The 25,324-nt window shown below is 46.7% G+C and overlaps 1 protein-coding gene and 1 long non-coding RNA gene across 4 annotated transcripts; one reads left to right on the forward strand and one right to left on the reverse strand.

The window, feature by feature from the left end:
- Positions 1 to 463: 463 nt before the first annotated feature.
- On the forward strand, positions 464 to 12,714 carry LOC132338829 (uncharacterized). Of its 2 annotated transcripts, none has more exons than XR_009489542.1 (3): positions 464 to 562; positions 2,797 to 3,004; positions 4,293 to 12,714. It is a non-coding gene; the product is annotated as an uncharacterized LOC132338829 (long non-coding RNA). The 2 variants fall into 2 exon arrangements; XR_009489543.1 differs by lacking the exon at positions 4,293 to 12,714 and adding an exon at positions 3,062 to 3,724 and having other exon boundaries at positions 2,797 to 2,904.
- YTHDF2 (YTH N6-methyladenosine RNA binding protein F2) lies at positions 3,125 to 24,626 on the reverse strand. Of its 2 annotated transcripts, none has more exons than XM_059868711.1 (5): positions 24,407 to 24,626; positions 23,964 to 23,988; positions 23,615 to 23,694; positions 18,122 to 19,687; positions 3,125 to 4,067 (listed from the first exon to the last, which is right to left on the reverse strand). In XM_059868711.1, exons 1-5 carry the CDS (start codon positions 24,431 to 24,433, stop codon positions 4,044 to 4,046), a joined length of 1,722 nt encoding a protein of 573 aa, XP_059724694.1. In that variant the 5' UTR covers positions 24,434 to 24,626; the 3' UTR covers positions 3,125 to 4,043. The 2 variants fall into 2 exon arrangements, with proteins under 2 accessions (XP_059724694.1, XP_059724695.1); XM_059868712.1 differs by lacking the exon at positions 24,407 to 24,626 and adding an exon at positions 19,963 to 20,072.
- Positions 24,627 to 25,324: the final 698 nt, after the last annotated feature.

A 25,324-nucleotide genomic window follows, 5' to 3' on the forward strand; every position in this document is an offset into this window, starting at 1 on the left:
GGCGTCCGTTTCCAGCCATTCAGCCTGGCTGACGGTGTCATGACAAGCCCGGAATTTGTAAACTTTAATGAATTTCTCCAAAAGTAATGCTTCCAGCAACTACGAGTCTGCAAATCCTTAGAAACCACAGGCCACCTTTCATCTGATACCCAGACCCTGGAGAAATGGCTTCCTATCCCATTGGAAATGGCCCCCGTTTGCAGCCACTCACCCTGGCCAATAGGGTGATGCCAAGCTCGAAACTGGCAAACTTTGCTGGATTTCTCCAAAATGAAAGCTGACAGCAACTAGGATCCTGTGTGTCCTTAGAGCCCCAAAGGCCACCTTTAATCTGATACCCAGACCCTGCAAAAATGACTCCTTCTTTATTGGAATAATTACCAATATAGCTGGATGGGGCATGTCCAGGCTTGACTAGCCTCTGCTGCTTGACCAAAAGGCATCAGCTGCGGTGTTTGCACCTCAGAGACACCTCTGGCTAAGCTTGATGTTGCAGCTGGGTGCTAGAGACATGTCCAGACATGCAGGAGCTCCGGTTTACCTCTGTTGGAGAAGCTTTAAGGTGAGGTGAAGGGGTCGGGTTCTCCTAGAGGGTTTTGATCCAGAGCTTTATTCCGTCCCGCAAGCTACTGAATCCTGTAATACCTCTAATAGAACCTTCCGAACTGCGTGGTTGCTGGCTCTTTTAATGCCAGGGAGAGGGGAGGGAAGGGGTAGGGATCCCACCAACCAGGTACCGGGCAGGCAGGTCTCAGGTGAAAGGGACACCTGGGTGGGCCAATGGTCCCTAGGCATGCAAGGCATTTTTTGAACTCTGGTAATCACTCGACGCCCTTCTGGAATGCCAAGATTGACAGCACTCAGCAGGGTTCAGTGTGGGGGAAAGGAGAGGTGACTGGCACCTGGGAAGGATCAGGATACCTGAGACAAACTATGACAGCACACCATAACACGTTTTACCATGGAAAATGGCTTCCCTCTGAGGCCACTCGCACTGGCAGATCATGTGTTGCCAAGCAAGTAATTTACAAACTTGGCTGGATTTCTCCAAAACTACAGCTGATAGCAACTAGCAATGGTGCAAGATCTTAGAGCCCCAAAGGCCACCTTTAATCTGATACCCCAACACTTAGGAAATTACTTGTTTTTCCCAGGAAACATGGCCTACGTTTACAGCCACTCGCCCAGGCCAATAGAGGGCAGCAAGCTGGAAATTGACAAACTTTACTGGATTTCTCCAAAACTAAAGCCGCCTGCAACTAGGACCATGTGAGACCTTAGAACCCCAAAAACCACCTTTAATCTGATACCCAGACCTTGGGGAAATTACCTCCTGTTTCCCATGGAAAATGGCCTCCATTTGTGGCTACTTGCACTTTTAGACTGTGTGCTGCCAAGCAAGTAATTTCCAAACTTGGCTGGATTTCTCCAAAACTAAAGCTGCCAGCAACTAGGACCCTGCAAGTCCTTAGAGACCCAAACTCCACCTTTAATCTCACAACCAGACCCTTAGGAAATTACTTCCTTTTCTCATGGAAAATGGCCTCCCTTTGTGACTAAACTGCCTGGCCGACAGACGGCACCAAGCTAGAAATTGGCAAACTTTGCTGGATTTCTCCAAAACTAAATCTGCCAGGAACTAGCATCCTGCAAGTCCTTAGAGTCCCAAACGCCACCTTTAATGTGATACCCAGAACCTGGGGAAATGGCTTCTTATTCCCATGGAAAACAGCCTTTATTTACGGCCACTTGCACTGGCAGACCATATGGTGCCAAGCTAGAATTTGCTAACTTTGCTGGATTTCGCCAAAACTAAAGCTGCCAGCAACTAGGACCCTGCAAGTCCTTAGAGCCCCAAAAGCCACCTTTATTCTGATACCCAGACCCTGGGGAAATGACTTCTTTTTCCCAGGGAAAATGGCCTCCCTTTGCAGCCACTCACACTGGCACTTATCACTGGTACTTATCACCAGGTCACAGTAGCGATTTCAGTCCTTAGACAAGATCTGACTGTTTTACACTGAGATATAGATTGAATTCTGAATAGCACAATCTATATCTAGTGCCTTCATAGAGATATTTTCTTAGATTTTCAAGCCCTTTATTTTTTAATTTACATACACAAACGTTGTATTTGCATTTTTAAACCCTTTAAATCTATATTTAGAATTTCTAATACTCCAAGATCCTGTATATAATACAGTAGATACAAGGTTGTCTTTTGAAATCAATTTTAACAAGAATCATTATTTTTATATACATAAAAAAATAAGAAATGCTAGTTTTTTTGTCATTTTTGCACAAACACCCCCTAAACTTCCAGGCAATTTTGGGGTTTACAGCCCCAAAAGGGCTTTAACCTCCCTTTTTTGGGAGGACCCCACCCAACCGCTCTTATAGTCTACCTTCTCCTCCAGTGCATCTTCACTCTCCCAGTGACATTGGGCTCCCCCAAATTAACATCTCTGTATCACCTCCTACCCTGGGCTCCCTCACAGCCCCTTCCCCAGCGCAAAGGGAGGGAAAGGCAGCCAGTACGGTTTTATTCCATCACTCACTCACCAAGTTCCTTCAGCAAGTCTGCCGGCACTTGGGGGCCCTGACACTGGCCATGCTCCCAGGACACCTGGCATTGTTCCACAGCAGGGCTTGTCAGACTGGTTAGCTGGTCAGCTCCTGGAGCAACAGGCTGCTTGACAGAGGAAGAGGCCACCAAAACTGAGCAGCGGGATCCATGATGAGAGAAGAGGGAGGGGGAGGTTTTTTAATATTTTCTTCATTATGTGTTTTTCCCAGGGAAGATGATTTGGGCTGTGAGGTGTCTGCATTCCCCACACCTGGAAGGAACTTGGATCATCCCCAACTTACCCCCGACATGGGAAGGAATCCTGGGAGCAAGGCCAGGTGGGCACTGCCCCTCATATCTGGAGCCAAGTGACACTATGGAGACACAAAAATCCCAAAGGGCTTGGAACAGCCCCAGGATTGAGCTGGGGATGCCAAGGTGAGAGCACTCCACTTCAAACTCAAGGAGAAATCACCTCTCCACTCCTTTTTTCAGCTATTTTTCCAATAGTTGAGGAGCTGACAGCAAGGGGAAGGGAGCAGGAGACAACAGCAATGCTCAACAGGATCTCACATTTATTAATGAGAAGTGATTAATGGTGAAAAGAAAAGCAACGCCCAGTCCTCATTGGCTTAACAAGAAACTGAAACATAGTCACTACACATTTTACAATATTTCTTCCTTGGTTTGTTTGTTTTGGGCTTTTTATTGTCCAAAATTCCTTTTCCTGTAAACAAGACAAGTTTTTACCACTGTTCTCAGCTTTCAAAAATCAAATTCATCCAGACCTAATCTTTAAATCTATATAATGCACAAGAACAGAACGTTTCTTATGACTCCTAGTACTTGACTTTTGAGTAACAAAGGGTCAGAGAAAAATAAACCACCTTTAAGACATAACCTCTTGGGCAATTTTCTGTTCAATTCTTCTTAGGCCAAAACCCCAACTTCCTCATAGAATTCTTCCTCTTCCAGACCGGGGAAAGAAAAAAATATAAAGTTACTCCACTTTGCATGGTGGATATTATAATTCAGTGTTCCAAGTGCAAATATCAAAACCAGGGAAGGAGGCCCAACAGGGTGGAAAGAGGAGGAACAATGTGATTTAAAAATTAGACAAAAAAAAAAAAAGGCATATGCCACTTATGGACTTGAAAATCCAAAAACCATAGTAAAAAGACAAAAACGAAGTGTATGCTCTGAAATCACAACCAAAGCCAAAAGTAAGGGGACAGGTTTTACCTCTACTCTACCTAGAAGGGATTTTTTTTGTAGCTATTTTTGGTTTTTTTAGTCCTATGTCTTGTGATATTCCAATACTTTTTTTTTTTAAATTGGAAGTTTGTAAAAGTCTTTTTGAAGTCAAAGGAATTAAGAAAAAAAAGTCCTAATTCTTTCTGGGATACTCTTGCTCCTTTCTCTCTCTGAAAGACAGCTGGGATGCAATCTCTGCTGCAATGTGTGCTGGAATGGCCTTCTACTTGACACGGCCTTGGCGTTCCTGCAAAAAAAATAACACATTAACTGAGAGCAGTTTTATTCACCACTGTTACACATCAGCATTCCAAGACATGGCTCTCCCATGAAGCCTGTCCCATAGCCAGCAAAGCCAGGAAAAGAGCATTTTTCTTGTCAAAAGAAGTGCTGCTACTGCATCCAGTCATTGCAGAAATGAGACACTGCTGAGGTCAAACAGCTCCTTATTCTCCTTTTTTTCTCATCTCAGGTGATTCACCACCTGCAGAGCTGCATCCAGCTCTGGGAATTCCAACATCAGAAGGATGTGGAGCTGCTGGAGGAACTCCAGAAGGAGATCACAGAAACACTGAGGACTGGAGCCCCTCTGCTCTGGAGATAAGTTGGGGGTGCTCAGGGGGACCCCTGAGGCCCTTTCTGGTGCCTAATGGGGCTCCAAGAGAGTTGGAGAGGGACTCTGGACAAGAGCCTGGAGGGACAGGACAAGGAGGAATGGTTTCCCACTGCCTGAGGGCAGGGCTAGGTGAGATCTTGGGAAGAAATTCTTCCCTGTGAGGGTGGTAAGGCCCTGGCACAGGGTGCCCAGATAAGCTGTGGCTGTCTCATCCTTTTAAGTGTCCAAGGTCAGATTGGACAGGGCTTGGAGCAGCCTGGTCTAGCAGAAAGTATATCTGCATTGGAATGAGATGGTCTTTAAGGTCTCTTCCAACCCAAACCATTCCATGATTCTATGAAAAAATTCCACCTGAACTCCCATGTAGGCATCAAAGTAGACTGGAGCTCAAACCCAGGGAACACTGACATCAGCCTTGGTCTGCAGGGACTGAAATAGTCCCAGGCCCCAGCAGAAACCATAACCCTGACACAACTTGATAGTATCTCACTTGAAAAACAAGAACCTCACAGGAATTTCCCACTAATTGCTATCACCCTGGGTTTTCATCCAGCACTGTGGAAACACCCTGTCCAAACACCTGCACCAGAGCAAAGAGGCAGTAGAGCACCAAATACCCCCAGACACCGAAGGCTGCCACCCCCTTTGCTGTTCTCAGCACTCCGTTCCCATCTCTTCTGAGTTCTGTTTGGGTTTAATGAAGAAGCTCTCACAAAAGTAGGTCCAGGCTTCCCCAAAGGGTTATAAGGTGTTTGAAGTGTCATTCCCAGATCATAAGGCACGACCTCAAAAATGAAACCTGTCAGCAGCCAGACGGCCCTGAGCTGATGCTTCTCCCTGGCTCTGCCTCTTCCTTGAAGACAGGCAGGTCCCTGTAGTCTAGGCATGACAAGCACTTCAGGGCTCCGGCTACTGCAGAGTGAGCCCATCACCATCTAACTAGTCCAAAAGGTGCCAAGTCCATCCCACTTCTACAGCAAAGCTGTACCTGCAACAGGTACCCACAGGTACAGCAGGTTTTCCCTCTTCACTCAGAGTAGATGCTGTCAGGGCTCTGAACCTAGTACTTTGGTTCAGCTCAGGATGTTTCCCTGCATGTTCCTCTCTGCCTGGGGTTGTATCACCTGAAATAAGGGCAGCAACAGAGTCCTCTGCCTGCTTCCCACAGTCCCATGCTAACCTGCTGCTGGGGGGGGGCACCTTCCCATCTTGGCAACTCACACAACCTCTGCCACAAGCACAGGCTGCTACAGGAAACCCCATCCTTTCCACTGCTGAATCCAGGGAGAGCCCATCCTCAAACAGCTTCAATCCTGGGACAACAGCATGTGCAGCCATCTATCCTTAGAAACCTTCCCAAAAAGGGAGGCCTGGCCTCCAGCTCAGAACACCACCACTGGCTTTAGCCTCTCAGCCACAGACCCAAGGATGCTTTACTTCCCATTCCTCTGTAGGATGCAGAGCAAGGCCAGCATGATCTTCTGCTGTCTTCTTGGGACAGGGATCAGACAAAGGCACATGTTCTTATTAAAAACAGTTACCCAAGTAAGTAAATTTAATTCCCCTTTTCCTGTAATTCTGCCCAAGTCTTTTGCAGGTGCTTTCATTCCCAAAACACCACAACAGCACAGCAAAATCCAACTGCTAGATTGGGAAGCAGAGCCAAACAGGGCACAAGAAGGACCACAGGGAGAGTCACAAATCCAAAGGAAGGTGCCAAGCCCTGTTCCTGGTTCAGCAGCTAGCATGTTATGTTACACAGGGACAGATGGCAATGTCACACATCCCTTTGGGAAGCAGCTGCAACTGCCTGAGCTAATGTAACCACTTCCCAAATGCAGACATGGGATAAGCTGGCTGCCGTGTTCAATCATGCCCTGTGCATCTCCAGAGCCAGTGTCCTCGGCTGGGACAGTGGCCAAGGTTACTGCTGCACACATCACACTGCTAGCTGAGCAGCTGGACCCCAGTCAATCACCTCTTCCTGCTGAGAAGATGATGGCCTGCGTGCAGCTAATAAGGAGGCAACCCCAGGGAAAATCCCCCCCTTTAAACACTGATGTGTAAGAACAGAGCCTAGAGCAGATGTCCCGCATATCACCAAGCTAGAGAGGTGGCCAAAGTGAACATCTTCACTTCAGACCTGCTGTAAACCAGGATTGGGGAAGGGGGTCCCCAAAAGGTCCCCATTCCCCTTCAGTCAAGAGCCTGCCTCAAGGAGCAAGCCAGAGGCGAATGGAGGAAAGGTGGCTGGATATGAAAGGAGGTGGATCCCTGATCCAAAACCACAGAACCTAACTGGTTTGGGTTAGAAGAGAGCTGAAATCTCATCTTGCCATGGGCAGGCACACTTTTCACTAGACCAAGTTCTTCCAGGCCCTGTCCAACCCGGCCTTGAACAATTCTGGGGATGGGGCAGCCACAGTTTCTCTGGGCACCCTGTGCCAGAGGCCTCACCGCATTCCTAGGGAACAATACCTTCCCAATATCCCCTCTGGCAGTGACAAGCCATTCCCTGTTTTTTGTCCCTCCATTCCTTGTCCAAAATCCCTCTTCAACTGTCTTGGAGCCTCTTTAGGCATTAGAAGGGTCTCTAAGGTCCCCCTGGAGCCTTCTCTTCCCCAAGTGAACACCCACAGCTCTCCCAGCCTGGCTCCACCTCTCGGAGCATCTCTATGGCCTCCTCTGGACTTTCTCCAGCAGCTCCGCATCCTTCTGGTGCTGGAATCCCCAGAGCTGGATGCAGCACTGCATGTAAGATGTCATCTGGGTGGAGCAGCGGGATCCAAGACATCTTGTCCTTAGGAGCATTACAGTGAGCATTCAACGACCAGTCAGATCTACCAGAATGCATAGCAAGGCTCAACCACATTGCAAACATTTCTCCTTCCTGGCTCATTCTCATCCAAATCGACAGGCTATATAACAGTCTAAGTGTCACAGCCCACGCAGCTATGCAACAGCCCCGGAAGACAAAGCAGCATCTGCACACGCAGACTGGGCGTTGCTCTGGGATACGATCCCTTGAGAGCAAAGGGATTCCATCAGGAAGTGTTTTATGTCCTTTGGCTGCACTTTCCCTAAACTTGGGTCATATCTTACTGATCCATACAGGAAGAAGCAAGAAAGACACCTGCTCAGACTCATCCCCATCCATCAAACTCCTCAGGAACAGGAAGGGCAAGAGCAGCATGTCATGGAAATGGCTGATACGTGCCACGGCTCAAATCCTGTGCTGACACAAAGCTCACACAGGGCAAGTATGCAAACAGGAGCTCTCGCTGATCATACCACTCAAAGCAACTTCAGTCCTGTCACTACTGTCCCCAGGGGCTGCAGCCATGTCACAAGCCAGGTCCTGATAATAGCAACTGAGATATATGAGATCACCTTATATATTCACACTGCAAGGGAACCAACCACAAAAGGATCAAGTGCTTGCACCTGACAAAATGACAGTGAGAGACAACACTGCCCAACTGTTCAGAGGCTTTTACCTTGATTGACAACCAAGGTTCAGCATCAAGACCCCTAGCAAAGGTAAGGATTTTATTGCCACAACACAGATGGGTTTAGTCTGGCTATTTCCCCAAGGAGGACCTGAAGAAGCCAGGGCATAGCTCCCAGCTGTGTAGCATACAAACCCTAGTTTGTTGGGACCTGCCTGAGCTGCAGGCTTGCCTTGGGCAGGCCAGGCCAGACACAGTCTCAATTTGGCCTGAGAAAGTCCTCCAAGCAAAAGGCATCACTCACCCAGTGCCTGCCTATAGAAGAAACAGCAGGCAATTCCTTCATTGGAGCAATGGAACTCCCAGTATCATTCCCCAAAATGCTAAGACACTCAATCAGAAAATCCTGAGTTGGACCCACAAGGATCATCAAGTCCAGCTCCTGGCCCTGAACAGGACACGACAACAATTCCACCCCGTGTTAGAAAGCATTGTCCAAATGCTTCTGGAGCTCTGGCAGCCTTGGGGCCCATGACCATTCCCTGGAGAGCCTGTAATCAAACTCTGGCCTTGGTACACACGGATACACACACACAGATCAAGAAGCTCAACAGCCCCACTCAGCCTGTGATGTTGCACTTCGCTGTTTGATGCAATCCCAGCCAAATAACCCAGCGGGATTTCCTTGTGCCCATATCTCCAAGGCAGACATCTCAGATCACTGCCTTAGAAATCATGAGTTACTGCAGCCCATGGCCCTCCCAGCAGGATTTGCTCAAGGAAGACAGCACAAATTATGGATGATGTATCACTTGCATATTATGCTCGACAAGCAGTCTCAAGTCCCAGTACTTTCAAACCAAACATGACTTTTCCTGTTGTCAGCATTAGAAAGCCATCAGGGTTACCAAAAAAAGCTACATCCTCGTCTAGAAAACGGGGATAAAAATTGGGTAGTGATCTGCTTATAGCTTGACACCTTCATCCTACTTCCCATTCACTTAATGGGGCTCACCAATAAGGAAGACAGGAAATAAAGTAAATAAAAGTGATTCTTTGTCATAGCAGGACAGGCCTTTTGTTCTACAGATCAAAATCCAAAACAGCAAACCCAAATAGCCACAGAACTCTCAACAGAGCAAACTCATATCACTGAGCAAGCAGGAGCCAAGAAGAGACATGGCCTTTGACACCTAATTTCCATGTCAGAGCAACCAGCCTGAGGACAAGAAGGGCACGAAGACAGCCAAGGCTTTTCTTCTACAGGAGGGTTTACACAAAGTGGTTCGAGCTATTGGATATCCTCAGGCCCACTGCTATTCCCCAGAATCTTTCCAGGCACCTTTTAAAACTGATGCAATCAATTGCAAAGAACAAACCTCCTCTTGCTTAAACATCACATTTAATTGCCTGAATAAATCAGCCCAATTCCCATATAAACATTTATAATTACTCTCACATAGGAACCCTTGTCCCACAGGGCAGCAAACAGAATGGTGAAAAGCTGAGAACATGCACGAATATTTAGAACAAAGGAGACAGAGCAAGCTGGGAGGATTCCCAGTGGCATTCCATGGAAGGACAACTTCCAGTTCCCCCAGCCTGGAACTGGACTGGCTGACTTTGGAGCACAAGAAAAATAACACACGTCCTTTCCAGTCATTAGGAAGAAAGAAAATTCTCCTGGTCTTCAACAACCAAGGAGATTTTTATTCTTCCCCATCACTACAAGGGAAATGTAATTCATTACTTTGGTTACCTTAAGTGATCGCTCAGGCAAGAAGTCTCACCACAAGCACCACAAAACTCTTCAGAAAAGGAAGGAATTCCACTTTAATGTTTCAAAATCTTCACTGCTGTAGAGTTAAAGCCTTGGCAGTGCCCTCTGTCACACCATGCAGGTGTAATGTCAAGGACTGAAAACCCACAGAGCTTCAGTAGAATTTGTGGCTCCACATATTCACAAAACATCTAGAAAGAGGACTGACCAAGTTTACTGATGACATTAAGCTATTCAGAGTAATAAAAATAGCAGTTGACTAAGTGGACAACTTTGTGAGAAAATGCTGCTGAACTTTACAGGTACACTTGGCCTACTTGGTTGAGAAAAATTAAACGATGTGTGTGCAGAAAACCCCTGCCCTAATTCCAAGGCTACAGGTTCCAAATTGACCATTAACCATCAGAAACATGATCTGTAACTCCAGAAAACTAACTAACCTGAAGAAAAGCAAATGTCACCCTGAACAAAACATACCACTGTGCTGTTATACAAACCCAGATAGGATTTATCCTGAGCAGAGCGTAGCTTTGCTCCTCTCCACCTCCACAAGCATGAAGCAGAACTGAAAAACCATCACAGAAAAATAGGGATGAGCAAGGGACAGAAGCATTTCCATCTGCAGAGCCACTGTGCTTTAACTCTCTGGCCTGGAAGACAGATGACTGGAAAGGCAGAGTAGGCACAGAAGAGAGTGAAATAATTGCTCACCACCTTTTCTCACACAAGAAAAAGGGAGAATCATGAGGCAGACTCAAAGCAAATCAAAAAGACACATTTCCCCACACAACACAAATTAGCTGAAGAACTGTAGATACTGTGGGTGATCAAGGAGTTAACTGAGATCATGGACAGCAAAATCATTAATTGAGAAAGACAAAGATGCATCCTTGGGGTAATGTAAATTCCAAAGCCAACATATTGTTCAAGGGAAAGAAAACCTTCAGAGATGAATATGTGCCTGTACTGTCCTCACAGGTGCTTGCTCTCAACTGTTACTGCCAGATGGACACAGCACTTTCTAAGAGGAAACAGGAGAGATACCCAAGCAAGGTCTCCCTCTGTGCCCAGCAGACATGCAGCTCCTGCAGCCACATGAGACACACTTACACAGACTTTGATCTGACCGATGGCAGCTTTCCTGGTATTTGAGGCTTGAACACCACCACCATCCCAAGTAAGACAGAAGAGACACTTCATGCTATCACCGCTAAGAAAAGGTGCTATGAAAAAGACACACCACAATATTCTGTACTGAGAATATTATGTATTGTGAGAGGACAAGAGAAGATCTATTTGCCTGCTTCTGTGAGCCAGAAAGAGCTGAATTCACAAGCTTAAGGAGAAGAGCCAACACTCCCTATAGCATGTCCCATCATTTTACAGCCACTTGAAAAGGAACATAAAGCCACATTCACTGGAACAGAGTTTTGTATTTCATCTTTTTTTTTTTTTCTTCCTCCTCTAAGTGTATCAAGAACATGGCTCTGGAATCAGCTGAACTCCGAATCAGGCTGCAACAGCCAAAAGGCTGATGATCAAGACTTCTCGATTTCCTTAATTTTGCAATGATGATTTGGAATTTGGAAATTCTCTGAAGGTATTTTACAGATGGTACCACAAATAACAGAACTGAGATGGAGAGAGCAGAGCCCTTCCCCACTGTGCATAGAATACAAAGAAGGAAACTGAAGAGTGTGGTTTCCTTTCCCCCCCAAGATTAGAAACAAAATACAAGCCTTTTAAGGTAGATTTTATCAAAATCTTCTATACTGGGATTACATTACAATAGCTCTGCAGTTAACCACACAAAAAAAGCAGCTCAGCATTGTTCTTTTAAGAAAAAAAAATTCTAATTATACAGAACCAGAAATTTCCAAGTTCTTGCACAAAACCCAAATGGTTCATTATTAACTGCTCAAATACACTGATATATGACTTACATGTCAATTTAAAAGGCTCCTACTGGGGACTAGTCACTGGAAGGAGCTACAAACAACTTCTATCCTAGCCATCAGTTTGAGTAATGACCATCCTTGTTTAACAGGGACTTTCCTAGGAACTGCTGTGGTAGAGCAGGGTGCTAGCACTGTTCTGGCTGCCAAGCCTCCAGTGGTTTGTACCACTAAGGAACTAATTTTTAACTCACAAAGCCGTAAGACAGCACAATTACTACCAGGTACAAACCAGAACACGCAGGAAAATGAGAGGACTAATGGTAGTGAGAGTGACCACACAGCACTAAACAAGGAGCTTCATGGACCTGAAAAGAAAAAAACAGTTTCTTTCAGACAAAAAGCTGGTGCAGAATTACAGTTTCAATAAGAACAAGGAAGGAACACTGTGCATGGAGCTGTTCTTGATTGACTGCTCACAGAACAATGCACTTCAACTGTTTTCTTGGGATCTTAATCGGCTTTCAAGCAACATCTTGTGACCCACCGTACTTCTGCATTAGGGAAAAATCCAGAGAACTGAACCAGACCATGCCCTGGGGTTTCACTGAATGAAAGAGATGGCAAAGAGTCTTGCTTGGAAGATAAGAACTTTTTCTGGGGAAGCAGATGTTAATAAAATAACCTGAAACACATACCTGTGTAAGTAGCTCTTAACCTTGGTGCCAGCAAGTTATCCAGAACTCTTGGAGGAAAAAAATCAGAGGAAGAAAACCAAAGCAACCCCTGCTGCTGACAGCTTACACACTCCCTTCTGCATTCCAAGACCTCCACAGTGTTTCTAGGGAATTTGCCAGCCATACACATACCATTTTTCACAGAATCACAGGCTGGTTTGGGTTGGAAGGGACCTGAAAGCCCACACCATTCCACTCCCTGCCATGGACAGGGACACCTTCCACTAGACCAGCCAGCTCCAAGCCCTGTCCAGCCTGGCCTTGGACACTTCCAAGGATAAAGGGGCAGCCACAGCTTCTCTGGGCAACCCCTGCCAGGACCTCAACACCCTTACAGAAATTAATTTCTCCTTAATATCCAATCTGAACCTACCCTACTTCAGTTCAAGGTCATTCTTCCATCTTAATTCATCTGCTGAAGGGAAAAAAAAAAGTTTTTTTAAATTTTAAAACATTAATTTGAAGTCATTCATATGTTCCTAATCAATTCAATTAACATACTTATAAGAACAATTAGTTCAGGGTATTCTGCAGCTCAGAGCTAAAATCATGCAGGCAAGATAATCTGGAGTGGGGGGACATGAAGCTTTGCCCACACCGAGAAGGCAAGAAGTAGGCTGGGTACAAGTTCACAAGAACAGGGCGCAGAATAAACTCCCCCTAGTTGAGGCCATACCTCTAAGACATGTGAAACCCCATTGCAGATGGCCTGCACTTTGTCTGGCCCAACACCAATCCCAGTCCTTGAGCCCTGGAATGGCCTGGGTTGGAAAGGACCATATAAATCTTCTAGTTCCAACCCTCTGCCATGGACAGGGATAAAACAACTGAAAAAATTTAAACAGTGCATCTCAACAGGCCCTTAAACTAATATCAAAAAGTCAACTTTAAATATTATTTTATAATATTAACATTACATTATTATTTTAAAGACTTCTAACACAACACTAGTAGTGAGAGACAGGACTACAAGGCTAGTGCAAGTGGTTCGCCCTTTCACTGTTGATTCCACTTCAGTTGCAGTGAAAAGGCTCCCAGCCCCAGCTGCTCCTGTTTTAGGGATGAGGAAACATACCTCCCTGTCTCACAGCAGAAAATACAGATTAGAGCATCAGACGGATCTAAGTCTTCCCTCCAGTTTTCTCCTTTCTTTAGACACAGCTAGAACACAAGCAAACGTCTGTGAGTGCTGTTAAGGGCTGGCTTAAAAGTATTGTAAGCACAAAATATTCCTTACAAACAGCCAGTGCCAAGCCACTGGAATAAGCAGGATGGTTTGTTTCCTCCACTCCTGGGCAAATATATGAGCATGGACACAGACCTATAGGATTTAAACAGCCTGGAAATAAACTGAAGCCATATGCCTTGCTGAGCAGCATAGCAGAAATTCTGTCTCTGTGTATCAATCAATTAATTTCACTATGGCCACGATTTGGAGCAGAAAACAGCAAATAGCCCTGGGATCACCAAATGAAAGGAACTGTGTGAGAGGAAGGAGTGTTCCCTTGCTGCCACAGAGAACAGTTGGCTTTGCCTTGATATAGAATATCCAGGAATTGAATCTTCAAGTCAGAAATCCTGTCCAGTGGAACATGGTAAAGCCAAAGCAAATGCAGCATTCTCCAGGACAACTCTAACAGCTGAAGGAAAGCATGCTGGCCCACCCTATAGGGACTATTCTCTCTCCTCCCCTCTGAAATTACAAATTGGGAAGAAGAAAAAAGGAGCTTTGCAAAATCCATCAGATAGCATTCATGTATTCCAGTAACTGTGAAATAGCCTGCCCATTTCACACAGGCTCATACAACACCCCCAGTTTTCCCTTAAATCACATGTTCCAAGGAGGCAGTGACACTTGACAGTATTAATACTCCTTTAACCAGCAGACAGCATCAGCTGAGGCACAAAGCAGCACAATTCCAGAAATAACAGATCTAATCTGGCCAATTTGACCTCTGTGCTTTGAGGGTGATCCTCATCATGACAAACCCCAGCAGAGCTCTCCCCGTTCTGCACAGCTCAGCTTGACTCAATACTCAGAGTCCCAGCAGACAGTGTCTCAGCTGGAAATCTGACCACTAAGCACTCTACACAGCACTGGTTTTCACGATAGCCTTCCTAAAATCCCTGGAACCTGTGAATAGCCAAATATCTCAAGCCTGGGTAGGCAGAAAGAATGAAAATAAATTTCCCTTGGAGTTTTCCACTGATTGCATTTCCACAAAACACAAGCTGTCAACCTTTCTCACCAAGCAGATTATTAGGGGAGACCTTTACTACAAGGTCAACTCAGCATTCCTAGAAATCCAAGCACATGACCATGGGGCAGGGATTGTGTTGCTGTTTTGATTGTTTGAAGCAAAGATAAAATAATTCTTATGTGGAAGAAGTCAGTGACAAGCTCTACCATAAAAGCAGCTATTCTGGGTTTCAAGACTGCTCTGGGCAGGTCTGCACTGTGAGTTGGCTCCACCATTTTAGGTCAGGAGAATATTCAAACCTTTTAAAAAAATGGATTAGTAGAACAAAGCAACACATGGAAAAGGAATGGGGATTAGCTTTAGAGGAACAGGATGGGCCACAGGCAATGGGAAAAGAAAGAGGATTATTTCAGTGTTTTCAACACTGAACTAACTACCCACCCGTCTCCCTTCACTGGACAACGGAAACAGCATAAACACTATACATTTTTCATTTAATTTCTTGGACCTGATTTAGGGGATTCTGAAGAAATTACTAACAGTGAGAAGTATAAAAATATTCAAGAGTTTCCAGACCTTCACAAGTGATCATCCATCTGCTCAGGCAGCAAGCTGGAATCAAACTGCAAATGAGACAAAGATTTGGGCAACCTGCAGCTGAGTGAAACAACTGCAGCTTGGGATAAGTTTGAAACAAGTCAAACCTTGAAACTTTTAAGCTTCAAAGAATACAACTGCAGAGCATCAACATCTCACACTTTAGGAGAAATAAAAGAGCTGGGAGCAATGGGATTTCCCCTGCACAAAAAGCAAGCAGGGAGCTACTGCCGGACCAGCATTTTAACTTTCCAGTGCTTCAGTTCTGGTTCCTCATATATTTTTTAAATTCAGGTGATTACTTGAGATGCTTCAAGTAGACAGAGCATGGTTTGGGCATTTTGGCACCTCTAGTCCCTTGGTGGGAATCACTCCAAGAAAAAAGAAAACCCTCCTTTAGCAAAAATAACTGTTCCTCAATGAAACCAAGAAAGAGAAGTTACAGAAACCTTAACCACATTCCAGGCTGTGTCAGTGAATGATTGAGGAGGTCAAACTGCTGCTGTAAGAATGACCAAGGCCCAGAGAGTCACCTCCTCCATGCCGGATGTCACAGGGGCCCGAGCATGAAACACAGGATGAGTAAATAGCAAAGAGCATACACCAACTGCATTTACGCAACTCCCTTCTCCTCTGTGAATTCCAAAGACCTATGGTTAAGTTCCTTTGCAGAGAAAGAGTGCTTTCCTAATCAACTACTGCTGCATCCACTAGAATATGGCTCAGAAAGGCAGCGCTGGCACTCAGACTATCGCTGCTGCTTTCGACTTTCCACACCAGCACGTCTCAAGAAGCAAGCAAGGGGAGGAGACTTCAAAATGCAATTGAGAAGATTAATAAAGATAGTTTACAGCTTTAAGAAAACTGCCAAGCCTCATTTCTAGTATATTCCTGATTTTCAGACTTTACACAGCAAACACAGCAGCCTTCCAGAATAGCCCATCATTCTGTCTGCTTTTCCCAAAGCCTTCTCTCTTTTCCTTCTCCTTCTGCTTACCCATATCTAGTATTAACTCTTTTCATCCATCCATCCATCCCTAACCTGCCCTTAAGGAGCATTTTCCCCCTTCCCCTGAATTCTCCCACTGTGCCAAGGTCTGACTCTCTAACAGTACTAACTGTTGCTACCTGAAGTCAGGTCTGGAGGGTTTCACAGAACACCATAATGATTTAGGTTGGAAAGTACCTTACAGATGATCCTGCTCCACCCCTTGCTGTGGGCAGGCACACCTTCCACTAGACCAAGCAACTCCATCCAACCTGGTCTTGAATACTTCTGCAGATGGGGCAGCCACAGCTTCTCTGGGCCAACCTGTGCCAGAGCCTCCCCACCCTCACAGGGAAGATAAAGGCTGGACAACAAGTGAAACAATTCTAGGAAGTCAAATCACACAAAACAATCAGGTCTTCACAAAACACCAGTTTACACCTTCACACCTTGCCATTTATTATTCTTCCCTTATAGACTTTCGCTAAGCACTGCAAGTAACCACATTTGTGCTTAATTATTATAATTTATATGATGCTCCATGTAAAATATATATATAAAAAAATTAAAACTGCATTCACTGTCACAGTGAGGAGCTGCAGCTCCTGATTCTGTTCTTCAAGTCTTAGGGGAAAAATTTCCCATTGTTCAAACTAAAGAGATCATCGGGAAACTTGGCAAACTCCCAGCCAGCTGTGCTAATGCTAATTTTTACAATTATCATTTTGATCAAACATAAGCCAGACCCACATTGAGGAGAAGGGCAGCCCCAGGTGACTTTACTACAGCTGAACCCAAGAAAGATTCAAAGCCCACTGGTTCCTGAATTTGGAGCAGGATTTTCATTAAGGAGTAGATGATGACAGGAAGATTTGAGAGCAGCTGCAAGGCAAGTTGGGAGCTCAGCTCATGTACCACACTGCTGGCAGCACCATGCAGGTGACAGCCCACTATGGCCCCAAAGAGAGCCAGGAGGAACACAGCGACCATGTCCACAGGACAAGCAGGCACAGACTTCAATCACAGTGAGGGAGATTTAGGTTGGGCATTAGACAAAGCCTCCTTACAGGAAGGATAATTAAGGAGAGGGATAGATTGCCTGGGGAGGGACAGGAACTGCTGTTCCTGGAGGTTTTACAAGTGGAGGGAGACATCTGTCATGCTGACCCCACTGTGGCCAGGGGTTGGATTAGCAGCCATTCTAAGACCCGGCTCTGGTTTCTAACAACTTCCCAAATGCCTTGCTGGTCTCCAGCTTCAAACTGCTCTGATCCAGGAGCTGATAATAGCACAGAAATACATTTTGTTTACATCACAGCATTTGGTAAAGGCTGAGATTCAGCATAACCAACACACAATCGCAGGCAGGGCCTGGGCAAGGCTTCTCACCCTGCTCTGCCAAGTGCTGGCACCTATTTCATAGAATCATGGAACAGTTTTGATTGGAAGAGATATTAAAGATCATCTAATTCTAACTTATGGGCAGGGACACCTTCTGCTAGACCAGGCAGCTCCAAACCTCAACAAACCCGGCCTTGGACACTTCCAGTGATGGGGCAGCCACAGATTCTCTAGGCAACCTGTGCCAGGGCCTCACCACTCTCACAGGGGACAATTTTCTTCTAATATCCAATCAAAATCTATTCTCTCAATTTAAAGCCATTCCCCCTTGTCCTGTCTCTCCAGGCCCTTGTAAATAGTCTCATTTCATCTTTCCTGTGGGTTTCCATCAGGCACTAGAAGGTCACAATTAGATCACCCCAAAGCCTTCTCTCCTCCTGGCTGAACAACCCCAATTCTCTTAGTCCTTCCTCACAGGAGAGGTGCTCAATCCCTCTAATCACCTTGGCGGCTTCTCTGGACATACTTCCCCGCAAAGACAGGCTATTATTTGGGTGTGGGTTCCAGGTATAAGGAGGCAGATAGCCAAAAGTCAGGCTAATACCCACAAGTCCACACCCCGGAGTTTGTCCAGTGCAAGGCAGCGCCCACCACCTCTTGCCCTGCAGAACTCAGACAAAACACACAAACATGTTACCTTTTTAACATTCTCCTCCTCCTCTTGGCGTTTCTCATAGTGTGAGAAGTCATCAAAGATGGAGGTGGTGTGCTTGTAGGTGGCAATAATTTTCAACACCTGCTTAGCCTTTTCCAGAGGCACCTCCTGAGTGTCCCTGGAGTTGGTCACTGGTTTATTCTCGTTGTTCTCTAGGCGGATGTGTCGCAGCTGGCTGTTGGGAACGTCCTTCACAAAAATCCACCTGACATCAAAACGTCCCTTCCATTTGTCCTGGGACCACACACCTGCACAGGTGTTATAGTCCACAGCAGATTTCATTTCTGCTACACCGCAGAAGTGACCACTACCGTTGACACTGAACAGTAAGTATACGGGGCCCTTCCCATTCATTGAGCGATAGGCTGCATCCAGTCTCTTGTTGCCATGCTCCGTACTGCACCAGATGTTGTATTTAATTGAACGGTGGATATCGTCCTCAGAGTAACTCTTAATGATGAAAACCCGCCCATGCTTTGGGTTCCAGTCAAAATCCTTGGGGTTGTAATTGTTAACAGATCTCAACTTCTCCAAGACTGGGTGTGGCTCAGAGAGAGAACCAGAACTGGCCTGAGCCTGTCCCACTCCGCTACCATCCACTCCATTCTGGCCGAAGCCACTGCCGCGATTCCGAGGGGCGACCCAGCGGGTGGGCTGTGCCGGTGGCACAGGCAGTGGGGCTGGTGGTGGCAGTGCCTGCGACTGCTGCCCACCCGGAGCCTGGGTCACTGGTGGGCTACTACTGATCTGTTGGCCCAGGGGCTGCGGAGACACCTGTGGTGGCTGCTGAGCAAGATTCTGGACCAAGGTCTGTGACGGGGCTTTTGCCACTGGCCCTTTGTTATCCCAAGTTCCGATATCCATGTTATGTTTTATGGGAGGCGGCGGAAGACTTGGCCCTGCAATGCCATTCTTGGCCTTCAGCTTGGGCTGCTGCTTGGCAGGTTTGCTGGCAATGTCAGCCCATGAGGTCGGCTTTGGTGGTGCAATTGTTGCCGGAGGCAAACTGTTCGACGTCACAATATTACTGGTGATAGATCCGCTCCCCACGGCTGAGCCAATGACTTTCGGGCCACTGCTCGCCATGTCCGTGCTGCCCAGCTTGAGGGCTGCCATGCCCTGGTCAATAGTGTTCATGCCAGGAGCCTTGTTGAGGGTCTCATTGGCAAAGGCTGACTGCCCATCAATCATGGCTCCTCCCAGTGAGCTGGGAGCATAGGCATAATTGCTGCTGTAGCCAGAGCTCTGAGTGGATTGTCCCTGAGAATTGTTATTCCCCCAAGCTGAAAAGTCAATCCCACTTGGAAAGAAGTTAAAGCCGTGCTGCCCAAGGAATGGAGTGCTGCCAAGGGCCCCTGGCTGCCCGAACATGGCATCAGGAAGGAAGTGAGGCTCCCCATTGCTCAGCTGTCCATATGAGGTCAGGTAGGGCATGGGGGGGTCTCCCCCCGTGGACCAGGCAGCTTCACCTAAGGAGTAGGAGAATCCAATGGAGGGACTGAAGTAGCTTGGTAAGTAGGAATCAGACATTGCAGTGTATGCATTATTCTGAAAGAAAACCACAAAAACATAAGCACTGAAATGTTAGGAGGAGTTGAACCAATTTTAAGGGACTAGGAGTAAAGGCACCTTAGACTTCCCCATGCCCTACTCCTTCCTACTTTAGGGCTGGGCAGATAAATAGGCCCAGCCTTGAACACCTCCTTTGTTAGAAGGGCTCTAAAATCTGTTCCATTGTCAGAAAGGTTAAAGACAAAGGCTAAGAAAGGTTAAAGACAAAGGTTCTCATGCCAAGAGGGGAGTGTGTGGTATTCCTGACATACACTGGACACTGGGAATCCCCGGAGCTCCTGCTCAGGCTATAAACGCAGTATCTTGCATCCAAATATCATCTTCTGCTAGCAGCTACTTCCAACAAAGATTCTTCCTGTTCCTGTAACATACTTAAACCTTATTAGGGGGTTCCAGGGAGGATTTGGGGAAAGAATGCAGAGAGAAAGGGAATAAGAAAGAAAAGGACCCAGTGGAAACACACAGTGAAAATCACAAGTGTCCCTGATTGCTTTCCTTAAACTTACTAGCCATGAAAACAGCTTTATTCCTACAATTTAAAGTTCCACACTTCACAATATTCCAAGCAATTGCAAACAAACAGGGATTTAAGGCCTATTCCTCAAAACACAAACTCCTCCGGTGCTGTGGGTACACAGTGAAAATTACCTGAAAATGGAAGTAATCAACAGGAGCCTTTTGCAGCACAGTGACAGCACCAGCACAAGCAAGTTTCAAATCCAGAGAGGAAAAAAAAAACACCCACTTCCATGCCTTGATCTCCCTTTTTAACATTCAAGTAGCCTTTAGGTTACAAAAAACAAACGCGTAATTTGACAATTAGGGAAGTCTCAGACATCCCCAAGATTTGCTTACATGAAAAACATCCGTCATTTCCCATTCAAACCCAGGTCCCCTCTTGGGAGTGGTTTCAGTCTTGCTAAGGGGCATCTTCCTGAGTAATTTGAACCTGTGAGCAGCAGCCTCTTGCCGCCCGGCCCCTAACACACCAGCCCAGTACAGACGAGATCAAAGGTACATTCAATTCCCAGCTAAAACCTTGGCTTGCAGCAGGCTCTGCTCCATTTTTCGTTGAACCACGTATTCACATGCCAAGCGCAGCTCCCTGAGGATTTTATGCCACGCTGAAATCCAGGGAGTCTCTCAAGATGGCTCTGGCACCCTCCAGAAATAGCTGGTTTGCCACTACCTTCTACTTACAGGAGCTCAACAGGTTAGGGGCTAACCAACCCCCAACTTCACAGAAATTAATAGGAATTACTTAACACCATGTGTTCAGAGACAAGATTTCTGTGGTACTGCCTGAAAACTCAGAGATGCTCTGTTCAACCTTTGATTTCACAAACGTCTCCCAAAAGCAAATTAGTAAAAAAAACTCCCTCTCATCCAGGGTTTTATTAACTGAGGAACTCAATCCTGCTAAACCCAGGACTCACTATGTCCAAAAGCAACAACACAGACACTAACTTGTAAGACAAATGAAATATTAACTTCCTATTACTATTTTGAGCCAGCAAAATCACTTCTTAAGTTTATTGCCTCAATGATAAGAGTAACATTTTCTCTCCTGAACTCAGCTTTAAATAAACAGGAACATGCCTAGCCCATCCCTAAACCTGAGGCAGAGCCTCTCTCCACAGGAGTACTCAAAGCACATCACTGTCAGAAAAAAAAAAAAAAAAAAATTTCTTTCTTCTTGTCATCTCAAAATATTTTTCCACAGGTCAATTATGTTCAATTTTGACATATCTAACACAGGGTGTATTAAGCTATGACCTGTATAATACTAAGCACCTGCATACAGGTGGTAAGAAGGGAGCAGAGCAGTTCAAGAATTGAACATAGGCAGCTCAGAGCAGATTTGGGACACAGTCACTGCTCTTCCCCACCTGAATGTCTCCAACACTGCTTTGTTATCAAACACAGCACCTCGCTCTGCTCCCTCTGCCCTCGCACAACTGACATGCTTGCTGACTACCATGCAAATAAAACAACACCTGCTTCTCATTCTCTCCATGACTAAGACTCTTCGTAGTTATTTCCTCAAATTCACTGTTCCTCTTCAACTCAGACCAAGGTTCTTAGTCAGCCTTGCTGTTGAGCTTTCAGTTTTTAAAGGGTTAAAAAATAATTTACTGTGTATCTGAGCTTTAAAATACACAGCAACCTCATGGGAACTGAAAAGTAACAGTCATACCTGAAAGAGAAGGTGGGGAAAATAAAGGAGCAGTGAAATTTTACAACTTGGTTACCTCACGGGTGTGTGGAGAGCTCAGGAAGCAACTCCAAAACGCATTTACTTCAATTATTCAAAGCAGTTTCTCTAACTCCCTTTCCCATCTCCACCAAAGAGGTGTACCTCTGGATACCTATGTATTTTTGCCTCCCTCCAGACTGAGCTTGGGAGGTTTTGGACTCTACACAGCACAACAAGGAACTGAGAGTCACTCAAAGGTTCCACTCCAAGTTAACTTGGTGGTTTCACCTTGCTTTGGCTCAGTTTCTGCCTCCTGGGGCACACACAACCACTTCTTTATTTTTAAAATGAATTTTTACCAGCCTGAGACACACTGAAAGAAATTAAAGATTCAGAAACACTTCATCAAAACATGTAAAAGAGAGTAAAATACTGTGTTGCTTCAAAATTATAGTAAACATTTTGTCTTTGGAAAATTAAATAAAACTGCGGTTTGTATAAAATACATCCATATTCAGAAAGAAGCTGGGAATTAGGGATGCTGATAGCTGAGAAAGAAAAACCAGCATTAAACGACAGCTACTAGGAAAGCAACTGCTTGTATTCAAGACTTGAGAAAGCAGTAACGTTCTCTCACTCTATGAAGGCTGAATTTAGGCTTGTAACTTTTCATGGGGTTGAATGCAATTAGTTGTATTGATGGACAGGATAAATTCTGAAGATTATGAACAGCTGACAAAGAATACTTATCCCTCAGATCTTTAACACAAACTAGGAAAATACTTGCTGAAAATTTAACTGAAACAGTAACTTGTCCCTGTGTTCCAATAAACCATGCATCACGTTTACATGAAAAAAATAATGTACTGAAAAATAAAAATATGCAAAAATACAGCAAAGGGAAACCAGAACAGCTTATTTTTACTGATCACAACTGGAAAGAGAAGGCAAGAGAACAACCTGTCTGCTCCAGTACTATTACAGATGTTTTTCTATGTACTCACTTGTACATCTAATCAGCCAAATTCCATCTGTTCTGTGTCACTCTCCTGCAGCTCATTACAGAAAGCAAACAAACACTAGTTAAGAGTGGTGTTACTCTAAGAGAAAGTGAAGAGGAAAAGTAGCTGCAAGTTTGACTTCCAGGATCTGGTCACAAAGCTCCAAAACTGTCTGGCTCAACTTGTAACCGAAGTTCTCAGAAAGCCTCAACACTTGTATCACATGTGGGCTTCTGGGTTTGGGTTTTTTTTGTGAAAAACAGAGAAATTCCCCTGACAGGCATCATCAGTTGACTTGGTGTTAAGAAGGTTGATCTGATCCTCTGAAAGGTGCAGTAGCCTGCTGTGAAGCAACTTCACAACCCAACTCTGCACATTTCTCTGGTGTAAAGAGCCAGAAACCAACACAGGCAAAAGACTAAAACTGAAAGAGACAATCACAATGAAAAAAAAAAAAAGCTGGACACTAACTCTAGGAAATTCTCAAAAACTTGCTAAAAATCTTCCTACCTGACCCACCACAATCTAAGGGCAGTCAATGCTTTCTACCAGCAGAAATGCAGACATAGGATAGAATATTAGTTAAGGCAGCTGGCAAACATCAAAACGCAATCAGTGGAGATGGGGAACATACAAGGAGGCCAAACTTCCCTCCAGCAGGAAACCTTGCTGCTCTTGGTCCTCCTGCCTGCAATAGGTACTCACCGGGCGGGCCTGGGGACTCAGGTAGGGCTCAAAGTCATCATCATTCAACCCATCTTTCTGGTGCACAGAGCCGTTTTGCACTGAGAAGAGATGTGTAACGTTAGAAAAACCTATGCAATGAGCTCCCATTATTATGAGCCTAAAGTATTTAAAGCCAAACCCTAGAATATAATGAACTTCTGCCAATTCTAACACACCACGCTCAGCCCACGGCACACAGACATTTTCCCACCGCACAGGCATCACCTGCAAACTATCCCCAGCCCAACAGCCAGGCCTGGTCGCAGGGTTTACTTCCCTCCCGGCAGAGGGATCCTCCCGCTCCCGACCAGGCCTGCCGGGATCTCACCTTTGTTGCCTTGGCCCTTGGGTCTCTGGCGCGACAGCAGCGACGTGGGGAAAGAAAAAGGGAAAGCGGTGAGTCAGAGGAACAGACCCGTCTCGGGTGAGGATACAGACCCGGCCCAGTGACGGGAGGACAGGGCTGGGAAGGGTAAACAGACCCGGCCGAGTGAGGACAGGACAGATCGGGGGTGGGTAAACAGACCCGTCGCGGCGGGGGAAGCCAAGACCCGGCAGGGACAGACCCGGCCCGTAGAGGGTAGAGATCCGACCCAGCAGGGTCGAGCCCTGCGGGGACAGGCCCGACCCGGCCGCATCACAATGGAGCGCGGCCATGCGACGAGAGGAGTGAGGCCGCAGCCGCCGCCCGGTCCGGGGCGCAATCCATTAGGCCCAGAGCCGCGGCCTCGCCCAGCAGGGCCATCCCGGTATCGGCGAGGGGACTCCTACCTGCTCCAGGAGGCTGCTAGCCGACATGGCTCCGCGGCGGGGCTGCAGGCGGGGCGGGGCGGGGCGGGAGGCAGCGGCGCTTTGTCCGGGCCCGGCAGGCTCGGGGCGGCCCTGGCGGACTCGGGGCGGCCGCCGGCAGGGCGGGGGGACGCTCTATCCCACCATCTCCACCCCACCCCCCCGGCCGCGCGTCTCTATGGCCCGGGCCCGCCGCCTCGCGCTCCCCCCGCCCGGTCACGCGGCACCGCGCGCGCCCAGGCACAATGGCGGGAAATAAGGAGAAGGGGAGGGGGGGGGGGGGGGGGGGGGGCGTGTAGGGTAGGGGGCGCAGTGCATGCCGGGAGAGCGGAGGACGGGAGCGGTGGGAGCAGCGCCCCCATTCGACTGGAAGTGGGAGACCTCTTAAAGGGCAAGGCGGGCTCGCCGAGTTTTTAAGGCAAAAAATTGCAAATTCGGGGCCCGGCTGCGGGCTCAGCCCAACCTCATCCGGTCGCGCCGCGACATTTCATTTTAGCTCCCCCCGTCCCCAGTCCAGCACTCCAGGGTGCAGAGAACCCAGGGAACATCGCAGTCCCATCAGACCCCCACCCAGGTCAAGGGGGCTACCTGGGTGCTGGGTAGGTGTATAGCGATCAGGGAGCACAGAGTCACCCCACTTTCCGGCCAAGAGACACAAACAGCTCCAGCAGGGACCTGACAGAATCTGCTGTATGCCTGGATTAGGGAAGGGGGTCCCCAAAAGGTCCCCATTCCCCTTCAATCAAGGACCTGAGGAAGCCAGAGGAGAATGGAGGAAGCTGGCTGGATGTGGAAGGAGGTGTACACCTGATCCAAAACCACAGAATCCCAGACTGGTTCGGGTTGGAAGAGACTTGAAAGCTCATCTTGTTCTACTCCCTGCCATGGACAGGGACACCT

Source organism: Haemorhous mexicanus, chromosome 27, assembly GCF_027477595.1.
Source record: "Haemorhous mexicanus isolate bHaeMex1 chromosome 27, bHaeMex1.pri, whole genome shotgun sequence".
NCBI classification, from domain to species: domain Eukaryota; kingdom Metazoa; phylum Chordata; class Aves; order Passeriformes; family Fringillidae; genus Haemorhous; species Haemorhous mexicanus.

Excerpts from the sequence above, each read along its gene's own strand:
- YTHDF2 (XM_059868711.1), bottom strand. The coding sequence starts at position 24,433 with ATGTCGGCTAGCAGCCTCCTGGAGCAG. Across the intron at positions 23,989-24,406 it reads CTAGCAGCCTCCTGGAGCAG|AGACCCAAGGGCCAAGGCAA; the intron begins GTAGGAGTCCCC and ends CTGTCGCGCCAG. Across the intron at positions 23,695-23,963 it reads CAAGGGCCAAGGCAACAAAG|TGCAAAACGGCTCTGTGCAC; the intron begins GTGAGATCCCGG and ends ATCTCTTCTCAG.